The 23,378-nt window shown below is 36.1% G+C and overlaps 1 protein-coding gene across 1 annotated transcript; it reads left to right on the top strand.

The window, feature by feature from the left end:
* The first annotated feature begins 987 nt into the window (after positions 1–987).
* Positions 988–1,935, top strand: LOC143666603 (olfactory receptor 8H1-like). Its single transcript, XM_077140253.1, has one exon. It carries the CDS (start codon positions 988–990, stop codon positions 1,933–1,935), a length of 948 nt encoding a protein of 315 aa, XP_076996368.1.
* Positions 1,936–23,378: the final 21,443 nt, after the last annotated feature.

Here is a 23,378-nt window from a genome sequence, read left to right on the forward strand (position 1 = left end):
CCCTGCTCAAGTTTTTCCATTCTTTTCCCTATAGTTTCTGTTTCTTTTTGGAATTCAGATGTTCCATCCTCCAGTTCACTAATTGTAGCTTCTGTCTCTTTAGATCTACCATTGTAGGTATCCATTGTTTTTTCCATTTTTTCTTCTTTGTCCTTCACTCCCATAAGTTCTGTGATTTGTTTTTTCAGATTTTCTATTTCTTCTTTTTGTTCAGCCCATGTCTTCTTCATGTCCTCCCTCAATTTATTGATTTGGTTTTTGAAGAGTTTTTCCATTTCTGTTCGTATATTCAGCATTAGTTGTCTCAGCTCCTGTATCTCATTTGAACTATTGGTTTGTTCCTTTGACTGGGCCATATCTTCAATTTTCCGAGCGTCATCCATTATTTTCTGCTGGTGTCTGGGCATTTGATCAGATTTCCCTGGGTGTGGGACCCGGCTGGTTGAAAGCTTTTTCTGTGAAATCTCTGGGCTCTGTTTTTCTTTTCCTGCCCAGTAGGTGGCGCTCGTGGCGCTCGTCTGTCTGCACGGCAGTCGGCCCGGGAAACTGCGCGTGGAGGCGGGGGTCGCTGGCCGCCGCGGCTTGGGAGAGTGCCGGTCCTAATTGCCCAGCTGGCCTGAAACGCCAAGCGTGACAGGAGGGCCCCGCTATCCAACGTTCCCAGTCAGACCGGGGAGCCACGTGCGTGGAGGGGACCCCAGTTGCCAGCCGCCCCAGCTGGGAAAACGCGCGCCCCTCGGGTATCTCACCGCAGCAGATTCTCCCTGCCCGTTCAGCTGTTCCAGAATGGGGTACGCTGTCTTTTTGGTCTCTGTCGTGACTCCGGGAGCTGTTTCGTATTGTTTCTGTTTCTTTAGTTGCTTTTCTGGAGGAGGAACTAAGACCCGCGTGTCTTACTAAGCCGCCATCTTCTCCGGAAGTCCTCTAAAAACTGTTTAAAGTCACTCATGCCAAGTATCACCTTTGATTTCTCAACAGTTGGATGCTATGGGAAGTAGGAATAGCACAAATGTGCTTGACTTCTTCCTTATGGGGTTGACAGACTCTGAAGAGATCCAGTGGGTCCTCTTTCCACTGTTTCTCCTGGTATACCTGATTACCATGCTGGGAAATGCTGGGATGATACTGATAATTCGCATGGATCTCCAGCTTCACACCCCCGTGTATTTTTTCCTCAGCCACTTGTCATTCCTTGACCTCTGTTACTCAACAGTCATCACACCCAAAACCTTAGAGGAATTACTGACTTCCAACAAGTATATTTCATTTGTGGGTTGCTTCACTCAAATGTATTTTTTTGTCTTCTTGATTGCCACTGAGTGTTTCCTTCTCTCTTTAATGGCTTATGACCGCTATGTAACTATCTGCAATCCTCTGAACTACCAGGTTGTTATGTCCATGAAACTCTGCCATGTCCTCATCTCTGGGTCCTACATGATAAGTTTTACTCAATCATTAGTCGTTGTTTTTTACATGAACATTTTGCATTTTTGCAAATCCAATGTAATCTATCACTTTTTCTGTGACTTGACCCCAATTTTGGCCCTGTCTTGCACAGACACTCATGACACTGAAGTCATGATATTCATTATCTCTAGTTTAAACATAATGGTGTCTCTCATCACAATCTCTGTATCCTATGGGTCCATTCTATTTACTATCCTGAAAATTAATTCCACTTCAGGAAAACGCAAAACCTTCTCTACTTGTGCCTCCCACTTGCTAGGTGTCACCATCTTTTACAGCACTACAATTTTTACTTATTTAAGACCAAAGCAGTCCTACTCTTTGGGAAAGGATCAAGTGGCCTCTGTGTTTTATACTATGGTGATCCCCATGCTAAATCCACTCATTTATAGTCTTAGGAACAGAGAAGTGAAAAATGCTCTCATTAGATTCATTCAGAAGAAAGAGGGCTCCAGGCAATTTAAATGATAGTTGTGCTGAACATTTTCCTTTCTTTTCTATTCAGGTATTTATTCTCTAAATACAGTAGCATCCTTACATTAGTTTGAATTTCTGTTGAGCCATTCTGTATTTGACCACACATAATCTGGTACATTTCCAAGAATATAATTTTTTTAAATATCAGTATAGTATATAAAAAGTATAAAATATGTGTCAACATTGTGTTTTAAATATATGTGTTTTAAAGGGCAACTAATGAGCAAAAAAAAAATAATGACTTTGAAATTGTATCACAGAAATACCCATGCAAATTCTAATTTCAGAGAGTTTATCATGGAAAGCTTTGTTAGAAGTCATTCCATTTATTCTGTATAAGAAGATATATAGCACAATTTTAAAAGTGCCTCTTCAGACTAGAAAATCTAAGGTTTAGATCTCAGAAATGCCACCATTTATCTATATATCCCTTAATAAGTCACTGAAAGCTTAAATCTAGTTTCCTCAACTGAACAAGATAAATAATTCTAAATCCATAGAGTAACTTCCTTGTTTATATCAGATGATGAGTGGAAAAAATTTAATGCAATACTAATAAATCTTGGTGACAATCATCAGAATGTCTATATTCTTGCAAAATTTTGAATACACAATAGCTTTTGTTCTGCAAAAGTTAACTGGTATTTTATAAATACTTTTGACTAATCTTATTCATAAACATGCAGTTAAAAAGAAAAAGAGAACTTCAATATTTGGCCATAGACCAAAGCAAAATATTGCAATTGAAATATGTTATAGAAAGACGGGTGTGTGGACATTGAAGAAAATGTGGAAAATATTTTAAATTACTAAAGAAATTTAATAATTTTTGAGAAAGAGGTCTTTTTTGCATATTGTATGGTGGAGATGATATTTCACTATTCTTCCGTGTGAGTATCCCCTTATTGCAGCACCATTTGTTGAACTTTTTGTTTGGTTTCTCATTTGTTTGGGAAGTGCATAGACTGGGAATTGAAACTGTCTCCTGCATGGTGGGCAAGAATTCTACCACTGAACTACCCTCACACCCCCTTGAGAGAGAGTTTTGATCAGTCTTATAAACTAATCTTATGTAGAGTTTTATATATATATATATATATATATATATATATATATATATATATATATATATAATTTTTCACATTTTCTATTTTGCAGCTTTTTCTCTACTCATCACCACATGCTTTGATTATTCCTTTGATATTTAAACTTGGGAAATGAATGTTTTCTTGATATATGAGTTAAATATAAAAACCCTAACTTGCAATACTTTATGACCTGACATTTTGTCAGTTCATCAGGTTAAATATCTGCATGCAGTTTTCTGTCTTCTGTGTCTACCTGCTAGCTCTTTGAAACCCCTACTATTCCGTGATATAACAAGAAGTCAGGCTGTTACTATTTCTTTCTGTAATTCTGGCATGATTAAAAATAATTTCCTTTCTTGGATTCATAAGTACACGTTCTTGAAAAACAAAATTTTGAGTTAAATTCTTGGTTCATTTGTTTAAAAAATTTTAGTAAAGAAAAATTGCAAAGCCAATAACTTATGATAAACACAAATTTTGTTACAGCCCATGAGTTTTTGTTAACTTGGTTGTTGAAGTTTCCTTTTAAAAATTCCGTGCTATTCAGAATTGTAGTTTTGACTTTATACACTATTCAAAATATGGTTTAGAAAATATTTTTTCTTCATTTTCGTGTATTTGATTATTTGAATTTGAACTTAAGCAATGATCATTAGATATAATTTTTCTCTTCAAGTGATTTGTATTCTTTTAATTTATTTTCAGGATTTCTTTTTAGAATTATATTTCTTCATTTTCTTAAATGATTTTTGAAAGATGAAAATAAGCATCAACTTCTGGTTTAGGATTAAAATTTTAATGAATTCTCCCAAGTTCATCATTGCTAACTAATTTATTCAAATAATTAATATGTGCATCATTTTCCTCCACATCTTGAATTAATATAAAATATTTAATTATAATAATGTAATTAAATGTAATTTCTTATATTAAGATTGCATTTCACTCTGAATGCTATCATGTCTAGAATCTATATTTATTGCAATTATTTGTTTTGTCTGCCTATAGCTATTGTTTCAATATCCATACATATTTTTACTAATGCACCTTTGTGGTTCACCTCTCATCTTGTACATACATTGTTTCTTTTCTATTTTACAGGTCCTTTACATTTTCTAATATTGTTTATTAAGTGTGCTGGCATATTGATTTCATTTATATACATCTGTATGTTTAGAAAAGGTATCCTGTTGGTTTTTGTTGACAACAAAGGTCAACAGACTCTCTAATTTTTCAACCAGTTATAAGTTCTGGAATTGCTTATGCTTTAATTAAATTAACACTATGCTGTACTCCAATAGAATATTCTAGAATGCTGGTGTTATTCTATGATGTTATTAAATAAATGTCACATAACCTTTGGGGAATGTGAAAACTTTAGCATGTTAACATTGTACCTCTATTTTCCCTGGTTATGTCAGCATATATATTTCATGTAAGATATGGTCTGAAGTATTTTTAAGACAAAATTTTTGAGATCCAGGTTTCTTTTATGCCACTATTCTGATATCTCCCAAGATGTCCTCTTGTACAAGGTTGAGGAAGTTTCACACAGCACTCTATCCATCCACATTTCAGTCCGAGGAAAAGGTGGCATTTTTACATTTGGAAAACAATTTCAGATTTTTCATCATTTAGAAAGTTTCTAAGGAAAAATTCAATTTCCTTAAGAGGCAAAGGATTAAAGAGATTACCTGTTTCTTCTGATGTGAATGTTTCATAAATTTCCTCCAAATAATCAAAGTTAACAACTACAAGTTGTTTATAATATTTTTACTATCCTTTTGATATTTGTGGGTGACTATGGTGATATCCTTACCATAAATCCTTATGTTGCAATTTTTGTTTTCTCTCTTTTTTTAGTGGCTGCCCTTGGGTTTATCATATGAATGTTAAAATTATCATAGTCAACCTAAAGTTATATATGATATAACTTATTAAAACTGTTAAGTAATGGCAATTAAATTCTTCTTTTTATTTTGTTATTTTCTGTCATAACTGCAGTTTTGTATATAGTTTAAGCCCAACAATTCATAAACCTAAAATTGTTTTAAGCAATTATTTTAAAACCTTTAAAATTTTACAAATAAAATATTTGGTATATTTACCTTTATGTTACAGTGTCATTGTATCCATGTTATATCCAATGTCATTTATATCCAGTAAACATGGGTATAAATATAAAACAGATTTATAAATATAATAAATGTTTGTTTTAAATAAATAAATATAGATAAATGAATAAAAATAATTAAAAATAATAAATAGCCTTCTGTTATCATATTCTTGTTTGGATAATTTTTAGTGTACAAGCTACTGGCAAAATGCTATTTCTCTTTGTGCATGTGTTTGTTAATTTTCCTACAAAATCTTTATTTTGGTTTCATATTTGAAAATTCTTTTCAGCATCTTAGAACCCTGGGATGAGTGTTATGTTCCAGTACTTAAAATATATCTTTCCATTATCATTGGGCTTGTATCATTATAGATGACAGGTCTCTTATAATAATTATATTTTTTTATTCTGTAGGTCATATGTATATTCTTTTGAATGCCTTCATAACTGTATACTTATCTTTTATTTTTAGTAGTAAAAAGAACTGGTCAGTTACTTTGCTTTTTGCATATATCATTCCTGGGAGTTTGCTGACATTTGTGACCATATGATTTGATGTCATTCATTAATTTTGGAAAGATCTTGGCTATTACTCCTTAAGTATTCTTTCTTTTCCATTCCCTTTCTATTTTTTTTTCCAAAACAGCTTTATTCACAGATTTTATAATCCATCCAAAGATTACAATCAATGACTCTCAGTGTCATTACAGAGCTGTGCTTTTAACAATTTAAGAATATTTAATATCTCCAATTAGAAAAAAATCCATACCCTTTTATCCCTGTTTTACTGACACAGTATTGGCATGGTACCTTTGTTACAATTGATAGAATATCAAGAATGGATGTTTAATTTATGGACAGTTTCCCCCTCTCTATTCCTCTCATAAAACTCTGACCACATGTATGTCCAATTCTTTGATATGTCCCATAGCTATTGGATAATTTTGTTTCCACACTAATTTTTTTTCCTCTAACCTTATTTTTATTTTGGTTAATTCCTATTGGCTGATCTTCAAGTTCACTCATACTTACCTCAGCTGTGCTGACTCTACTTATAAACCTAGTGGAGGAACTCTGTGTTTCTGATAGTGTGTTTGTGTGCACTTGCTTTTCAAAATTTTTTTCTAACCTTTCATTGGACACTAACTTATAGTATCCATATATCTGTTGAAATTTCTCATGTCTTTGCATGTTGTTTATCCTGTCCACTAGATATTTGAAGCAAGCAATTGTCAATGGTCTTAGGCCAAAGTCCTCTAGGAACACCTGTGTTTCAACAATTTGGCATTATTACTCAGTGTAATGAAGAAAAACACAACCATGGGGAAATGTGCAATTTTCAAGTAAGAGGGTGTTAGAAAGAAACTATGATACAATTTAGACATTTTTTTGGTGAATAAGGGGAAGTTATAAGGAAGCAATAGGCTCTTATAGATCAGACACTCTGAGAAACCAGGAGCAATCAGGTGTCTTAATTAATGCTCTTGATTGCTAGGACAGGCTAGGGTAGGAACATAGTGGTAGTCAGCAAGGTAAGAGCAGTCCCTCACTTGATACAGGAGAAGGATGCCTGTGATTCTGAGGGTTGCACAGTGAAGATCATTTAGCTTTCTCCCACTATTTCCCATGAATACTTGGTAGAGGCCTTCAGAGAAAATACTGAATGTGAAAGGAAAATCCCTGGAATCTAGCTTTCTCTTTTTTCCAATTAACACTCTAGCCCCCACTTGGCTTTAACAATTCTTTATAATTTAGCTGATTTCTTCAAAGCTGTTGGTACTGTGTCCAATTCTTTCTTCCACCCTCTGACAATGATTCATGGTGTCACATCTCCTCTTTGATGGTCAAGGCCCTCTTTGCTATTCAAATTACCTGTGTGTTTCCAACCTCAATTTTCTGCTGGGTTCATAAAAAGATATTATTTTTAAAAACCTTATATGGCTTTTAAAAATTGTTTGAGTTGGAACATTTTTGTTCTATATTTCCTTTTCACCTATATCTATATTATGGTTACTTTCAATATCTACTCTGCCAGTTTGAAACTGTCATGTACCCAAGAAAAGCAATGTTCTTTATTCCTCATTCAATATTGTTGGGTGATATCTTTTTGACTAAGTTTCCATGAAGATGTGGCCCACCCAATCGTGGGAAGAATGTTTGATTGGCTTGTTTCAGTGGAGATGTGTCATCACCTATTCAAGGTGGGCCACATACTAGAGTCCTTAAAGAGGAAATCATTTTGGAAAAAGCCTCAGAGCCCACAAACCCAGAGAACTTTGTAGATGAAGAGAGAATATGTCCCTAAGGAAGCTATTTAAAATGAGAAAACAAAGAACCCAGAAAATGCTAGCTATGTGCCCTCACAACAGAAAGAGGTGTTCTGAGCCCATCAGCCTTTCTTGAGTCAAGGTATCTTTCCCTGAATGCCATAGCTTGGACATTTTTATAGCCTCAGGTGTGTAGACTTGCAACTTAGTAAATTCTCTTTTTAATTCTGATCCATTTCTGGTGTCTTGCATTGCTGAAACTTTAGAAAACTAAAACATCTCCTTTCTGTATAGCTTCACACTTTTCAGGATAATATCTACTGGAGTCCTAGTTCAGTACTTTGAAAATGGAATGAACTCTCAGAGTCAGTACAGTATAACTGATCTTATCCACTTTGCTTTCCAAATGTTCTCCTTTTTCTTCATCCTCTTTCTCCTTTTCTTTTTCCTCCTTTTACTAATCTCTTCTTTCCACTTCTACTTTTCAAACTTCTCCTTCTTCCACACTTGTGTCTACTTTTACCCCAGTCTCTCTTCCCCCTCCTGCTTCTCCTCCTTATAGTATTCATCTTCCTCCATCTACTTATAATTTCAGCAATTTTATTTTATTGATCACCCAGGATGAAAACCTGAAAATTCTACATATATCAACAAATTTGAATTATTTATGAAATATTCTGAAACCAATCCTTCCCTCCTTAAATACATTCCTTTCTCTCTTGTTCTGCAATTGACTTAATTAAGACCTTCATTGCTTCATCATATATGACTAGGAGAACTGAAAGTCTGTGGACAAGGTGAAAAGCTAATTTTGTTGTTTCATCCTGCATATTAGAGTGGTTTAAAAAAGGAACTCTGTAGTCATGAAACTTAGTTTTGAATGTCAATATGACTCAGATGAGCTATGTGGTTTTGAGCAGATACATTAAAGTTTATATACTTCCATTTCTCACCTGTGATCTTTGGTGATAAATAAGAATAGATTCCTCTTTTGGAGTTCTTATGATGATAGAATGACTTCATATATGCAGAAAAATGTATATTTTTCCAATAACCAATAAGTGTTACAGAAATTCTAACTATAGCTTTTAGCTATTACTTATTTTTAACCCACTATTCATTAAAAATATAAATGTTCTGAGGAAACCATGTGTACCAGGAATGGCATCATGACCTTTTATACATTTGTGTCCATGAAAATTTTGCTTTTAAGAAAGTTACAGATCTAAATAGTAATTAAGCATTCATACCAACAAATATTAAAGGATGACTATGCAAAGGGATAAAAGAGAGAAGTTCAATGTGAACAATAGAAGTCAAAGAATTATTTATTGAAGAAAAGGTCATTGAACTGAGATATGAAGAGTGAGAAGTTTATAACTTGAGAATAAAATGCATCATTTTTCCAAATTGACTTGCTGAGTAGTAAAAGATGGACATTGTAATGATGGACACTGTGTATTCTCACAATGTTCTACTTTAACTTTGTTCTACTTTAACTTAACAAAAAGATATAGTGCAATTTTCATGCAGATTAACTTGATACAATTTGTCTAAATTATGGATTAAATTATTGCTTAAATATTTATAGGCAAAGTGTATACTTCCTTGGTCCTAGAACTAATCTATTTCTTTTTCTTAGAATAATTATTTTTGTGACTTTGAAAGAGCAATTACACTCAGATATCAGGTATTCTAGTTTGAAAGCTGCCAGAATGCAGCATAGCAGAATTGGAATGGCTTTTTGAAAAGGGGAATTTAATGAATTGCAAATTTGCAGTTCTAAGGCCATGAAAAATTCCAAATTAAGGCACCAACATGAAGTTACCTTCACTCAAGAAAGATCAATGAATTTCAGGGTTCCTCTCTCAGCTGGGAGGGCAGATGGGGCATCTGCTAGCTTTTCCTCCCAGCTTCTTGCTTCATGAAGCTCCCCTGGGGACATTTTCCTTCTTCATCTCCACAGGTCTCTGGCTGTGTGGGCTCTGTTGGTTCTGGTGGCTCTGAAGCATTTTCCAAAATAATTCCCTCATAGTTGGCTCAAGGAAGCAACCCCAACTTGGATGGGTGGAGATAAATCTACATGGAATCATCTAATCAAAATTTATCACCCAGAGTGGACCACGGTGGCTTAGAAGGCAAAATTCTCACCTGCCATGCCAGAAACCTGGGTTCGATTCCCAGTGCCTGCCCATGAAAACAAAAATTACCACCCATAATTTGTGGGTCATATCTCCATGGAAACAGTAAAAAAGCACTCACCCAGCAATATTGAATGAGTATTAAAAGAGCTTGGCTTTTCTTGGGTACACAACAGATTCAAACTGATGCACCAGGATGCAACCATGAATAACATTTTGCCTTAATAATTTGAAAATGTAATTTCAAGCCACAAAATCTTCTGAAATGCTGTAAAAATTAACTTGTGGAAGAGATGGATATTCAAAAATCTTTTTAAAGGAGTTTATTCCAGAAAACCTTAACTCAAAAGATAATCAAGAAAATAAATGTAATGATGCTGTGGTTTCAAATAGCTTGATTCCTTTACAAAACATAATAAGCACATTATCTCTTTTGCCTCTGAAAATTTTCTTTTTAAGGGGGAATTCTGAGTATAAATTAAACCACACTTTGCTTTCAAACTTTTTTTTTCTGATGAGATGTATGAGTTCCCTTTGTATAATTCAATAGCAAAATGGGTCCTGAAAATTACTGTATTGGATCTCAAATTCAGACTTAAGAATTTAGTCTCTGATTACCTTGTTTTTGTGAGATTGCTATTGGTGGGTTCTCAGGACAAACATCCCTGCTTGGGAAAGAGTTAATGTAACTGAAAGAAAAGTAAATTTCCACTCCTAATGTCCCTTAAAATAAACAAATCTTAGAAAAAAAATAGACAAAGGAGAATAAATAAGGCAAAAGAAGGTATGTTTTGAGGTAATGGGGGATCATTTATCAAGGCTTTGTTCACTGGGTGTAAACTCTGAGGAATGATGACAAATAAAAGTTCTTTTCTTAAGGACGGAGACAAAGAGAGAGCTAGGAAGTGAGCAAGAATTTGAATATAAGGAAATCCTAGAGGTTGTCTAGCTAGCTTTTCAGGTCTTGGTTCATCTGTACACAGTAACCAGTTATTAGTTCTTCTTCAAACTGTATTTTGTTTTATTTGAGCCTTAATAATACACTCAATAAATATTTCTATATTATCTCAATATAACTTTAAAAGTTTCAGAATAGATCTGGTAAATTTGGTATCTAGAAGTAGGAAGGAAATAATTGAAAATATTTATTGTATTGGTCCAAAGAGTAAAAAAAGCCATGTCCAGAGGCTGAGACAAATGTGAGAGTGTAAAGACATGGAAAAATGGAAGTGACATTTGTGAACAATTCACAGGGATTCAAGAATGGGAAATTAGTTTCATAATTATAGAAATTATAGTAAATGAAAATCAAATTACAAAAAGACATAAAGGAAATTACATAAAGATTATTGATATCTTAGTTAATCAATAGATATTTAATGTGGCTCTATTTGAAGATAATCATAGGCATATAGATGATACAATTTATCTATATGAATAAAATGATGCATCAAAGTACCAATTAATGTTTTCTTTGGAAATTTCTGAGATATGCAGACATTTTCTTCCACAGTTTCACAACATAGATTTATGGATGAATATCTAACATTCTTTGAAGTTTTGCTCAATGGTAAAATTGTACTTTATTTATGAACCAGTTGCTCTGAAACAATTTTTCATTGCCTCTTTAATGTCTTCCTTCTTCAAGCCAAAGATGATATGATTTAACATAGTAACCACAATAGTGTAAAATATAGACACTATCGTATCATAATCCAAACCATAGATTGAATTTGGCTTCACTTACATAAAGTAGATAGACACATGATAAATTGCCAAACCAGTTAGGTGAGAGGCACAAGTGGAAAAGACTTTTTTCCTTCCTTCACAGACCCCATATAAAAGTAGGATATCAAGACAATTAGTAAATGATTATTTCAATTAACCCCCAAGAGTTAGAAGAATAGAAGCTGGTTGATGCAAGTGTCAAAACAGGAAATAATGATGAGGGGCAGGATGTCACAAAAACCACATCTAATTTCATTGGATCCATGGAAAGATAAGCTAAAAATGACCACAGTGGAAAATACTGTCCAAAATGCCACCAACATAGGAAGCAACGAATAACAGATTGACTTGATGTGACTTGTTAAATGAATACAGAATTATATTGTAGATTGCTAGATAGTGATCATAGGCGATTATGGGCAAGAGAAAGCACACTTCAGTCCCAAAGGTAACATCCAGAAACAACTGTGTTGCACGTTGGTTTTGGTTTCTAAAGCTGCTAGACTGAAATATACCAGAAATGATTTGGATTTTGCAATGGGGATTTGTGTACTTACAATTTACAGTCTTAAGTCATAGAATTTTCACATTAAGGCATCAGCACATCATACATAGACTCTAAAGAAATGTTGATGATATCTGGGACACCTCTGTTATATGGGAAGTCACATGGTCAGTGTCTGCTGGTTCTTTACCCCTGGGTTATGCTGCCTTCAGCTTCTGGTTCCTGTGGCTTCCTCTTTGTGCTGTGCAGGTCCTCTGTCAGATTCTCTGTTTTTTTTCACTCTCTACTCTCTCAGCTTTTTCTATCCTTTATCCTCTCATAAAGGAATTCATTAAAATGATTAAGACTCACCTTGAATGTAGTGGGTGACATCACAATTGAAATAACCTAAGCTAAAAGTCCCACCTATAAGTCTGTACCCACAAGAATGGATTAAAAGAACATGGCTTTTTCTGGTGGTGCACAACAGCTTCAAGCTAGTACAAATCCAAGAATTGAAATGGTTATATTCTCCGACAGGAGACTGACTAACACAACTGAATGATAGCAGATATCTGAGAATGACAACACATTCAGAAAGTAGTATAAGGAATTATGGAACAAGATATTCCCAATGATCAATAAACCAGTCCAAAAGTAAAAAGAAAACCAGTCTCCAGAGCAAAGAGGAAAATTGTTGGAAATAATAAAATAGGAAGATGAAGCTCAAATTCATCCATGAAGCCCATCAACAAATACATGTTGACTTCAGTCATATTCTTCATTGGAATCTTGTATAAATCCAAATTGGATGGCAATCCTGATATTTCAGTGTATATTTACAGGTTCTCAAGGCAATGACTTGTGAAAATACCATCTACACAATTATTTCCTCATCTTTGTTTCTTGGAAGAGCATATTGCAATCCAGGGCATTGATGCAATCAGAAATTGGGTCCAAGTGGATGGATTTACCTGTGTAAATTAAAGGAAGAAACTACGTCACTCATTTCCTTGCTAAATAAGTCCTTAAAAATCTTACAAATTAAATTTTAATTTCTATTTCATTTCATTATTCAGGCACAATGTTGAGTTGGTCTCTTTGGATTTTACAGACAACATATTTCTTATTTGGGTATACTACTCTGACCTATTTACCAAGTGACCAGAAAAGCTGCTAGTTTTGGGTGGTAACCATAACAAGATGAGGCTCTGCAACAGGTCCAGCATGCTGTATAGCTGCTCTGCCATGTGGGTCATATACTCTGACAGAGTCAATGATGCTAGCAGTGTCTATGGAAAATAGAGATGTTGTCTGGAGTCTTTGACAGGACCCTAGGGAAACCACAATACAAAACCTTCGGATTTTAGAGCAAAGCTTTCCATCCTCTACAGATAACTACTCTCCACTTGCGAAACTTGCTTTCATCATTTATGGGGCCCTAGTAGGGACTGAAAGCTTGACCATGGACCCCAAGTTACCATATTACTGAGTTTCCTATCACAAACTTAGTGTTGTCTGGTCCACAAAGCCATAAAGTTGAGAGTGCACAGCATCACACCATCATAAAATGAAAGTGATATGTACATGATAGAACTTGGGGAGGTCCTGAAAGTGTAAATAAGCTAGAGGAGTAAGTGACCCAAATAGCTCATTACCTCCACTCCTACCTTCATAGTCCCTGAACACTGCTTGAACCTCTAGGGGAATATACTACAACCAATTGGCTGAGGAAGTAAACATGTGGACCAGGTTTACTGGTGTTCTATGTGATATACAGTTATCACCAGAATATGGATAACTGCATCAATACAATGCCTTTCTGGGATACCCCTTAAAGACAGCATTGAAGAGAAAGTTTCCTACTTGCAGAACCTTGGGCAGTGTACCTGATACAATTTGCTAGGAAGGAGAAATTGCTACAGGTGTGTTTCTACACTGATTCATGGGCTGTCACTAATAGTTCATTGAATGGTCAGGAATTTGGAAAGAACATGATTGGACAATTGGTGATAAAGAGGTTAGGGAGGATATATGTGGATATACTGAATGGAAAAAACATGAAGACATTTATTTTCCATCTGAATGCCCACCAGGGGGTGCTTTCAAATTAAGAAAATGTTAATCAAGTACATAAGAAGACTCTGTGTATATCAATCAGAATCTTTCCCCACACAGTCTTGTCCTTGCCCAATGGGCTCATGAAGAAAGTTGCCATAGTGGCAATGATGGAGGTTATGCATGGGTTCAGTATATGGACTTCCATTCATCAAGACCAGTCTAGGTATAGACATAGTTAAGTGCACAATCTACCAGCAGAATGCAGAAATGGTTAGCCCCTGCTATGGCACTATTCCCCAAGGTGATGAGGCTGCTTCCTTCTCAGAGGCTGATTATATTGGTCACTTCCATTATGGAAGGGGGAAAATATTTTTTATCTACAGTAGTCAAATTATCTGGATATGGCTTTACATTTTCTGCATTTAGTGTTTCTGTCAACAGTACCATCCATGGACCTATTGAACACATTATGTACCATCTCAGTATTCCACAGAACATTGCTTCTGATCAAGGAAGCCACCTTACAACCAATGAAATACACTTATGGGTACATGCTTAAGGGATTTATTATTATTTTAATATACCCCATCATCCCAAAACAGTTGGCTTGATAGAACAGTGAGATGACCTTTTTAAAACTCAATATGGTGCCAACAATTGGCAGCATCTTAGAGATCTGGGGCAACATTCTCCAGGAAGCTGTCAATGCTATAAATCAGTGTCCACTCAATGGTGCTTTATATCTATAGCCAAGATTCACAGGACCAGGAATCAAGGGGTTGTAACTGGAGTGCCAGCAGTCATTATCATGTCTAGTTATCACTAGTAAACCTTTTGCTACCTGGTGCACAACAAGTTCAAAAAGGTGGAAGGCTTCCATTAGGAAACACAACAATGATTCTATTGTATTGGCAGTTAAGACTGCCACCTGGCCACCTCATCTCTTCTTATCTTTGAATCAAGCAGCAAAGGAGGTAATTCCTGCACTGTCTGGACCCTGACTATCATGTAGAAATGTCTGTAATGCCAATACACATGTAGGCAAATAGTTTGTCTGGAATGCAGGAGATCCCATAGTGTGTCACTTTATACCATGACCTGTGATTAAAGTCAATGGAAGTCTGCAACATCACAATGCAGACAGGATGACCAATGACCCAGTAACTTCAGGAATGAGTGTTTGTGTCACCCCACCAAAGAATCAAAGCCAGCTGAGGTTGTTGCTGAGTGTAAAGTGAATATGAAATTGAAATTGAAAGTAAATGGTTATAAATATGAGCTAAGACCATGTGACCAGTTTCAGAATGAGAACTGCATTTTTTTAAACATTTCTTCCTTGTTTGGCTATAAGTATGCATGTATATATGCATAAAGCAAATATATTTGATTTTGATCTTATCAAACGATGTAAGTTGTATTAGATTCATTTTGTAGTATTTAAGTTATAGAATATTATGTTAAAGAGTTAATATTTTCCAGAAGTTTGGACCCTAGCCTTGGGAGGGTTATGGTGTTTCTAGTTGTATGCAGGATAGTTGAATATTGTTAGGTGGACTTATGAATGTTATGGTTTTTACTCAGAGATTAAATACAATTTAAGGACATGGGTTCTTAGTTGAAAAGGAATGTACTGTGATGATTAAGTTCTGGTGTCAACCAGGCCAGATTATATTTTCCAATTGTTTGGTCAAGGGAGCACTATCCTGATTGTTACTATGAGAATACTTTATGGACTTAAATCACCAATAAATTGATTTCATCTATGGTTGATTATATCTACAACAAACCGAGGATATTGCCTATAACCATAAGAGAAGTCTCATCCAATCAGTTGAAGGCTTGCAAAGGAGAAGGATGATTTCAGTAATCAAGTGAGAGAATTTCCATCTCTACTTCAGCCATCCAGGTTTTCTTGAGAATTAAAAAAATTACCTTCCCAAATTGTGGCATACCCTGTGGAATTGAAATTTTCCCAATCCCTAAGTCATCTGAAATAATTCTCACAAAATCCAATAATAAGTACATTTATCTGTATTAGCTCTCTCTTTGTTTAGAAAGTGCTGACTAATGGAGATGGTGGATCATAGTTGTTTGAAGCTGTATGCAACCCCAGAAAAACATGCTCTTAAAATTATTTCGTTCCTTTGGTCATTTTAAGTAGGACCTTTTGATGAAGCAAGTTCAGTAAAGATGCTGACCCACCTGAATCTGATAGGGTCTGTAGCCTATTACTAGAGTCAATATAAACAGATTCAAACTCAGACAATGAAAGAGAAAGCAACAGACAGAACAGCTGAAATCAAAGGACTGCAGAAGAAATGTGAGATACAAGGACACAGCACCATGTGCCATGTCATGTGCCATGTTAAGGGTCAGAGGTCACTGTTACCCAGCCCCAGAATGCCACAATCTTGAGAAGAAAGCATTGCCTTGATAGGCCTTAATTTTAACATTTCCCTGAATAAATCTGTAAGCAAAAAAACCCCCATTATTTAAGCTAAGCCACTACATGGTATTGTTTAATCAGTCGTGGAAATTAAAATATATGTAAAGAATACATCCAAGTGAACTATCACATCCACATTTTATTTATCTAAAATAAATAAGGAGTTATGAAATCAATCACTTTTCATCAATGTGTAAAGTAACAAATGTGACTGTGATAGAAGTTGTTATATACCTCAGAAAAACACGGTCTTAAATTTAATCCATTCTTGTGTGTGGACAGATCATAAGTAGGATCTTTCGCTGAACAGGGTTTTTCCTTAAGATGTGACACAACTCTTTCAGGGTGGGTCTTAAACATCTTACTGAAGTCTTTTATGAGAGGATGGAATTCAAAGAAAGAAACAGAGAGAAAGACTCAGAAGCTGATAGAGAAATCCATAAACAGAGTGCAGCCACTGAAGACAGAAGCTGGAAGAAATGAAACTGGTAAAGAACTTCGAGACCAAAAGATGCCATTATGCATTCTGCTGTCTGACAGAGTAGTCCAGGATTGCCAGTAACCTCTCTTCAGGAAGAAGTTATCACTTTGATGATGTCTTGATTTGGGTATATTTATGTCTTCAGAGCTTTAATCTTATAAATTAATAAATTTTCATTGCTAAAAGAGAACCCACTTCTGGTATAATGCATTTTGGCAGCTTTAGAAGACTAAAGGGGTGCCCTAAACCAGTAGCAAAGAATTTCTCCTTTAAATTATGCATGTCTTTGTTATATGACAGTCAGGTCAAGGGATCTGAATAAAATAATGAACTAAAAAAAGATATATAAAAAAACATAATGTCATAAGGAAGCATTTGGAGTAACTGATATATTGATTAAATGCAATCTCAACTTGATAGATAGGTTAAATGCAACACAAAATTTAAGCATGCAATTTTTTTGCAGAAATTGGCAATGTAATGTTGCAATTTGTATGAAAATACAAGGGACAAATACAGTAAAAACAACACTTTAAAAGTAGAATAAAGTTAGAGGTCTCACATAATCTGATTTTAGGATACATCAAAAATCTAGAATAGTCAAGAATGTGTTGTTTATTGTTGAAAAGACAGATACCATCTATCTTTTGATGGAAGGAATCAAGAGTTCAGAAACGTTCACATACATATGGTGAGGATTAGTGTGACCATCAAGGGCTTGAAGGCTGCAGAATATGTGATTCCAACACATTTCTAGTCAATCCTGTTATGTCGATAGTGCAGAAAACAGATGGACTTTGGAGGATTAGAGTAGATTACAATAAACTGATTAAGGTGGGTAATGTAATCGCAGGTCCTATTTCAGTGATAGCATCCTGGCTCAAGCCAAACATACACTCAGTTACATGATATGTAGCTATTATTTGTGTAAATACATTTTTTTAGTGCTTATTAGTTTGCTTTCCTTTGGTAAGGTCAGAAAAACACCTTCACCGTCCATCCTCGGGGGTGTAGCAAATCTTCAATCCTATCTCATAATCTAGTCTGCAGTTACCTTGATTGAATTACCCTCCCAGAAGACGTTGCACTGATGTGTTAAAGTGATGATATTATGTTGATGGAGCAAGTGTGCTAGAAGTAGCAACTACTTTAGACTTATTGGTATGATATTTACATGTTAGAAGATGAGTAATAAATACTATAAAACTTCAAGGTACTAACATCTCAGTGAAAATTCTAGTGAGTTGATAAGACCATGCCAAGATACCACTTTTAAGGTGATATGCAACTGGTTATTGCATCTAGTCCTTCTTACAACAACAACTACAACAAAGAGGCAGAATGCGTAGCAGGCTGCTAAGCATTTTGGAGCCAAGATATTTCTCATTTGTGTGTGCTACATGGGCCTTTTTTACCTAATAACTGTAATTTTGTTATTTTAGAGTGTGGATAGGAACACAAGGAGTCTGCAACAGGTCGAGACTGCCATGCAAGCTGCTTTGTCACCTGCACCACAATAACCTAGCGTATCAAATACTGTTTTAACTGTCAGTGGCAAAAAGTAATGTTGTTTGGAGCCTTTCTCAAACCTCCTACATGAGAAACACAGCACAGATTCATGAGGTTTGGGAGCAAAGCTTGCATCATCTGCAGATAATTACTCTCTTTTTGAGAAGCAGTTTTGGTTTACTACTGGGAATTAACAGAGACTGGATGCTTAATCCAGGGATCATTAATTCTTGTATGCTGCCCATTATGAAATAGGTGTTGTCTCACCATCAAGAGTTGAAGTTTTGCATGCACTGTTTTACCCCATCATTGAATGGAAGAAGATTATAGGAGAATAGGCTCTAGTAATCCCACAGTCATAAGTAACTTACCCAAAATAGTGGCTGAAAGCCCCACAGCCCCCACTCCTGCCACCTTAATTTTTCTCTCTGAGTCCAAACTATGGCTTTGGGGAGTTACTTACAAGAAAACATGGACCTTGTTTACAGATGGTTTTGCACAATATACAATTACTAACCAAAAGTGCACAGCTACAGTACAACTGCCCCTTTCTGAGACATTTCTGAAGGACAGCAGTGAAGGTGATTCTTCTGAATGGGTAGAATGGCAGGAGGTGTACTTACTTGCTCATTTTGCTTTGAAGAAAAAAGAGAGATGCATTTGTGTACATATTAAAGGACTGTGAAAAGTGGTTTCACTCTGCGGTCTTGGTTTGGAAGGAATATTATGGCAAAATTTGTGGCTAAATGGAGAGAGGTATGTGGGTAGACTTTTCTGAGTGGCTGAAAAACTTGAACATATGTGTCCTAACATATGTGAATGTTATTCATATGGTGGCTTTATAAAAGAGGATGTTACAATTGAGTAGATAGGGTGATACATTCTGTGGCTATAAGCCAGGCTCTTTTCCCAGCCATTCCTGTTAGTGACCATTGGCATAAGAACAAAGAAGTCATGGTGGTATGGATGGAACTTATTTATGAGTTCAAAAATACGGACTTCTACTGAACAAAGCTGACTTGGCAACAGACAACTTTCCTTGTCCAATCTCTCAGCAGTCCCAAATATATCTATTCATCCTAGCACCAAGTGGCAGGTGATTACCTTGGACCACATTTATCATAGAAAGAGCAATGTTCGTATGTCTGTAAAAGATACTGATGTGTCTTCTCTGTGTACAATGCTTCTGCCAAAGCTACCATTTGTAGGCCTACCAAATATCACATCATCCCCATAACCTCCACAACCATTGCTTCTTCTTAAGGAAATCACTTCCCTGCAAATTGAATTCATTTACCTTAGTATGGTCTTCATGATCTTGAATCAGCCAGATTCATAGAACCATGGAATGGCCTTTTGAAAACTCAACCACAACGTCAGTAGGGTGGCAATTCCTTGTAGGTTTTGGGAAATATTCTTCAGGGAGTCATATATGTTCCAAATCAGTGTCCATTCTATGGTGATGTTTCTCCCATAGCCAGTATCCTCGGGGTCAAGAATTACAGGATGGGAATGGGGGCATTAGCAATCACTATTAGCCATGTGACCCACTAGCAAAATATTGTTACTTGTCCCTGCCTAGAGGTTCCCAGAAGAAGAAGTATTTCCCTTAGGAAACACACAATGATTCCATTGTACTTGTACTCAAGTCTCCCAGCAGGCCATTTTGGTCTCCTACTGCCTCTAAATCAATAGATGAAAAGGTAGTTACTGTACTGGCTATGGTGATTGATCCTACTTAGGAAGGGGAAATTGGACTACTCGTGGGTAATGAAGAGTCTGTCTCAAAGATACCAGATAACTTTAGTCATCCCCAATTACACCCATTTCCAGGGATTAAATTCAATGAAATACTACAACCCAATCTAGTTAATACAAAAATAATTTTCTAGATTTTTCATGAATGAAAGTTTAGGTCACCCCACCAAGCAATGGACAATGATCTGGTCAGGTGCTTGCTGAGGGTAAAGGGAGTATGGACTGGGTAGTGGATGAAGGCAGTTTTATTTACTAACAGTTTTATTTGTTAACCTGTTTCACAAAAAAGGACTGAATTTGTTGTGCATTTTCCTTGTTATTAATATGCATATGTTATTCATATACAATATATATTCCCTCACCTATATGTGCATACTTACATTTATATATGAAGCACATCTTTGTTTTCTTCCCTCTATTACTATCATATCATAAATATATTATACTAACTTATAGAATAGTATTAAATTTACTAAGAATGAATACCATCAAGGAATTGCATGCTCCTCTGAGAAAAGTGTTAATGCATTTTCCATTGTATACCGTACAGTTGTATCATGTTAGGAAGAAGTGTGAGTATGTTATTGTCTTTATTTTGTGAATTAGGAAAGTGAAAAGTATATGCAAGTGAGTGCCAAATTGAAAAGCTGTAGACTATAATGGTTAAATTCATGTTTCAACTTGGGTAGTTGATTACTGAAGGTGGCACTGGCCTAATTGTCACTGAGAAGGTATGTTATAGATGTATATGCATCAATAATCAGTTAATTGCAAAAATAACTCATTGCATTTGCAATGAATAAAAGAAATTGCCCAGAGCAATTTGGTAGTCTTTCCATCCAATTATGTGGAGGTATTAAAATCCAAAACTGAGGATTTCAGAAGTCACAAAGAAGAATTTCTCTTTCTACTTCTGCCAGATTCTACTGGCTAGTTCAACTTCACCATTATAGGAGTGTCCAATGCACAGCCTGCAATTCCTAGAATTCAGCCTTGGCAATTCCTAGAGTCATATTGTGGGCCAATTTCTATGCACATGCATGACATATCAGATTTGTCAAAAAACCTGAGATTTTGTCAGACATCTATGATAAATACCATATGATGGTTTCGCTTAAACAAATGCAATTTGTTGGCTCAGGTTTGATGGCTAAAGATCTGTGCCAGTTTGAATCTGTTTTGTACCCCAGAAAAGCCAAATTCTTTAATCCTCATTCAATATTTCTCGGTGGGATCATTTTGATAGTTTCCATGGAGACTTGAGCCACCGAACTGTGGGTGGTAACTTTTGATTGAATGGTTTCCATGGAGATGTGTCTCCACCCATTTCAAGGAGGGGTTGCTTACAGGGTCCATTAGGAGGAAATCATTTTTGAAAAAGCTTTTGAGTCATAGATCCAACACAGCCAGAGATCTTTGGAGATGATGAAGGAAAACACCCCTGGGGAAGTTTAAATGAGCAAGAAGGTGGGGAGAAAGCCAGAAGACATCTCCATGTGTCTTCTCAGCAGAGAAATAAACCCTGAATTTCATCAGCTCCTGTCTTTGGAATTATGGCACCTTTCTCTTCATGCCTTAGTTTGAACATTTTCACAGCCTTAGAATTGTACACTTGCAACTTAATAAATTTTCTCTTTTTAAAAGTCATTCCAGTTCTAGTATACTGCATTGTGGGAGATTTGATGCTGGAAGAGTTGTGAGGAGCTTGACAGAGACGGCCAAGAGTGCTTTGAAGAGACTTTTGGTGGACATGTGGATTCTAAGGACACCTCTGATGAGACTTTAGAAATACATGGGAAATGTGTCATGGCAAACTGGAATGAAAGCAATCCTTGTTTTAAAGCGACAGACAGTTTGGCCAGGCTGTTGGATGGAAGTTAGAAATTAGAGGTGACAACTGAGAATACTTAACTGAGGAAATTTCCAAACAAAATGTAGAAGAGGCAGCCTGGCTTCTTGTAGCTTATCACAAAATTTTGCAATAGGAAAGAGATAACCTGAGAACTGTATTCTTGGATACAAAGAAAATAGAAATTGATGGTCTGCAAAATCCTGGGCTTCCAGAAAGTGAGATTCCAGTGAATAGTGCCCCATGTGAGGATTTAACCAAACATGGAATCAATTAGCCATTACAGGAAAAGTGAGGATTTGAGATGGAGTTTTCAAGAAAGGATTTGTCGGAAGTCTTTTTTGTCTGATAGGAGCGATCTTAATGTACTGCATAGAAAATCAACAACAGTGTTATGGGATCCATATAAACAGAACCACTGCCAATCTGGACTGAAAGGGACAGAAAAGAGACCAATAGGAGGAAAAATAACTTCAGAGGTGGAACCAGGGAAGCTAAAGTCTGAAATCAGGAAACCTTAGGCCAGGAGAGCAGACAAACCCAAGCACTTAGAGAGGGTGAGTTTGACCCAATGGCAGAGGATGGGCCTTTCACCTTGTTGATTAAGAAGAGTTTTACCACCCTCTTGGAGAGGGTGTATCACATTCCTTGAGGATTTTGGAGAGCCTATCTGTCACCCCATAGGAGGGGTCGAATGTGTGCCTCAGAGATGGCAGACAGTCTAGGTACTACCCCAGTGCTTAGAGAGTGTGGAGCTGTGATAAAGGTGGAGATAGCTGGGCCACAGCATAGGCCTTTGGAAAGGGTGGAGCTGCTGCTTTCAAGAGCTCAGAGGATAAATGACTCTCAGACCTTGAATTCTAATGGAGTTTGCCCTGTAGGTTTTCTTCACTGCTTGGGTACAGGACCCCTGTGTCTTTTCCAGTTTCTCCCTATGGAAATGGAAACATGTGTTCCATGACTGTTCCTCCTTTGTATGTTGGCAGCAGAAAACTGTTCTCAGTTTTGTAGGTTCACAGCCAGAGGAGAATTTTGCTTTAGAACAGATCATGCCTGTAACATACTTTGGTGAAATTTTGCATGGTTCTGACTTTGTATTGTATTTATATTGTTACTGAAATGGTTTAAGGTTTAAGGTTTTGTGATATGAATTTTGCATTTGGAAAGAACATGTCATTTTGGGGTAAAAAGGATAGGATGTGCTGGTTTGAATCTATTGTCTGCTCCAGAAAAGTAAATTTCTTCAATCCTTATTCAGTACACTGGATGAGATCTTTTTTATTGTTCCCATGGAGATGTCACCCACTGAATTGTGGGTGGTAAGTTTTGATTAAATGATTTCCATGGAGACATGTCTTCACCCATTCAAGGTATGGTTACTCACTGGAGTCCTTTAAGAGGGAACTGTCTGATATCACAAAATGGATTCTCTGGCATGGGGGTCCCCTTCAGTTTCTCTCCCTCAGCAACTCCTCTGACAGGATGTGATGTGCTGGCAAGATAGAT

Source organism: Tamandua tetradactyla, chromosome 23 (genome assembly GCF_023851605.1).
Source record: "Tamandua tetradactyla isolate mTamTet1 chromosome 23, mTamTet1.pri, whole genome shotgun sequence".
Lineage (NCBI taxonomy): Eukaryota > Metazoa > Chordata > Mammalia > Pilosa > Myrmecophagidae > Tamandua > Tamandua tetradactyla.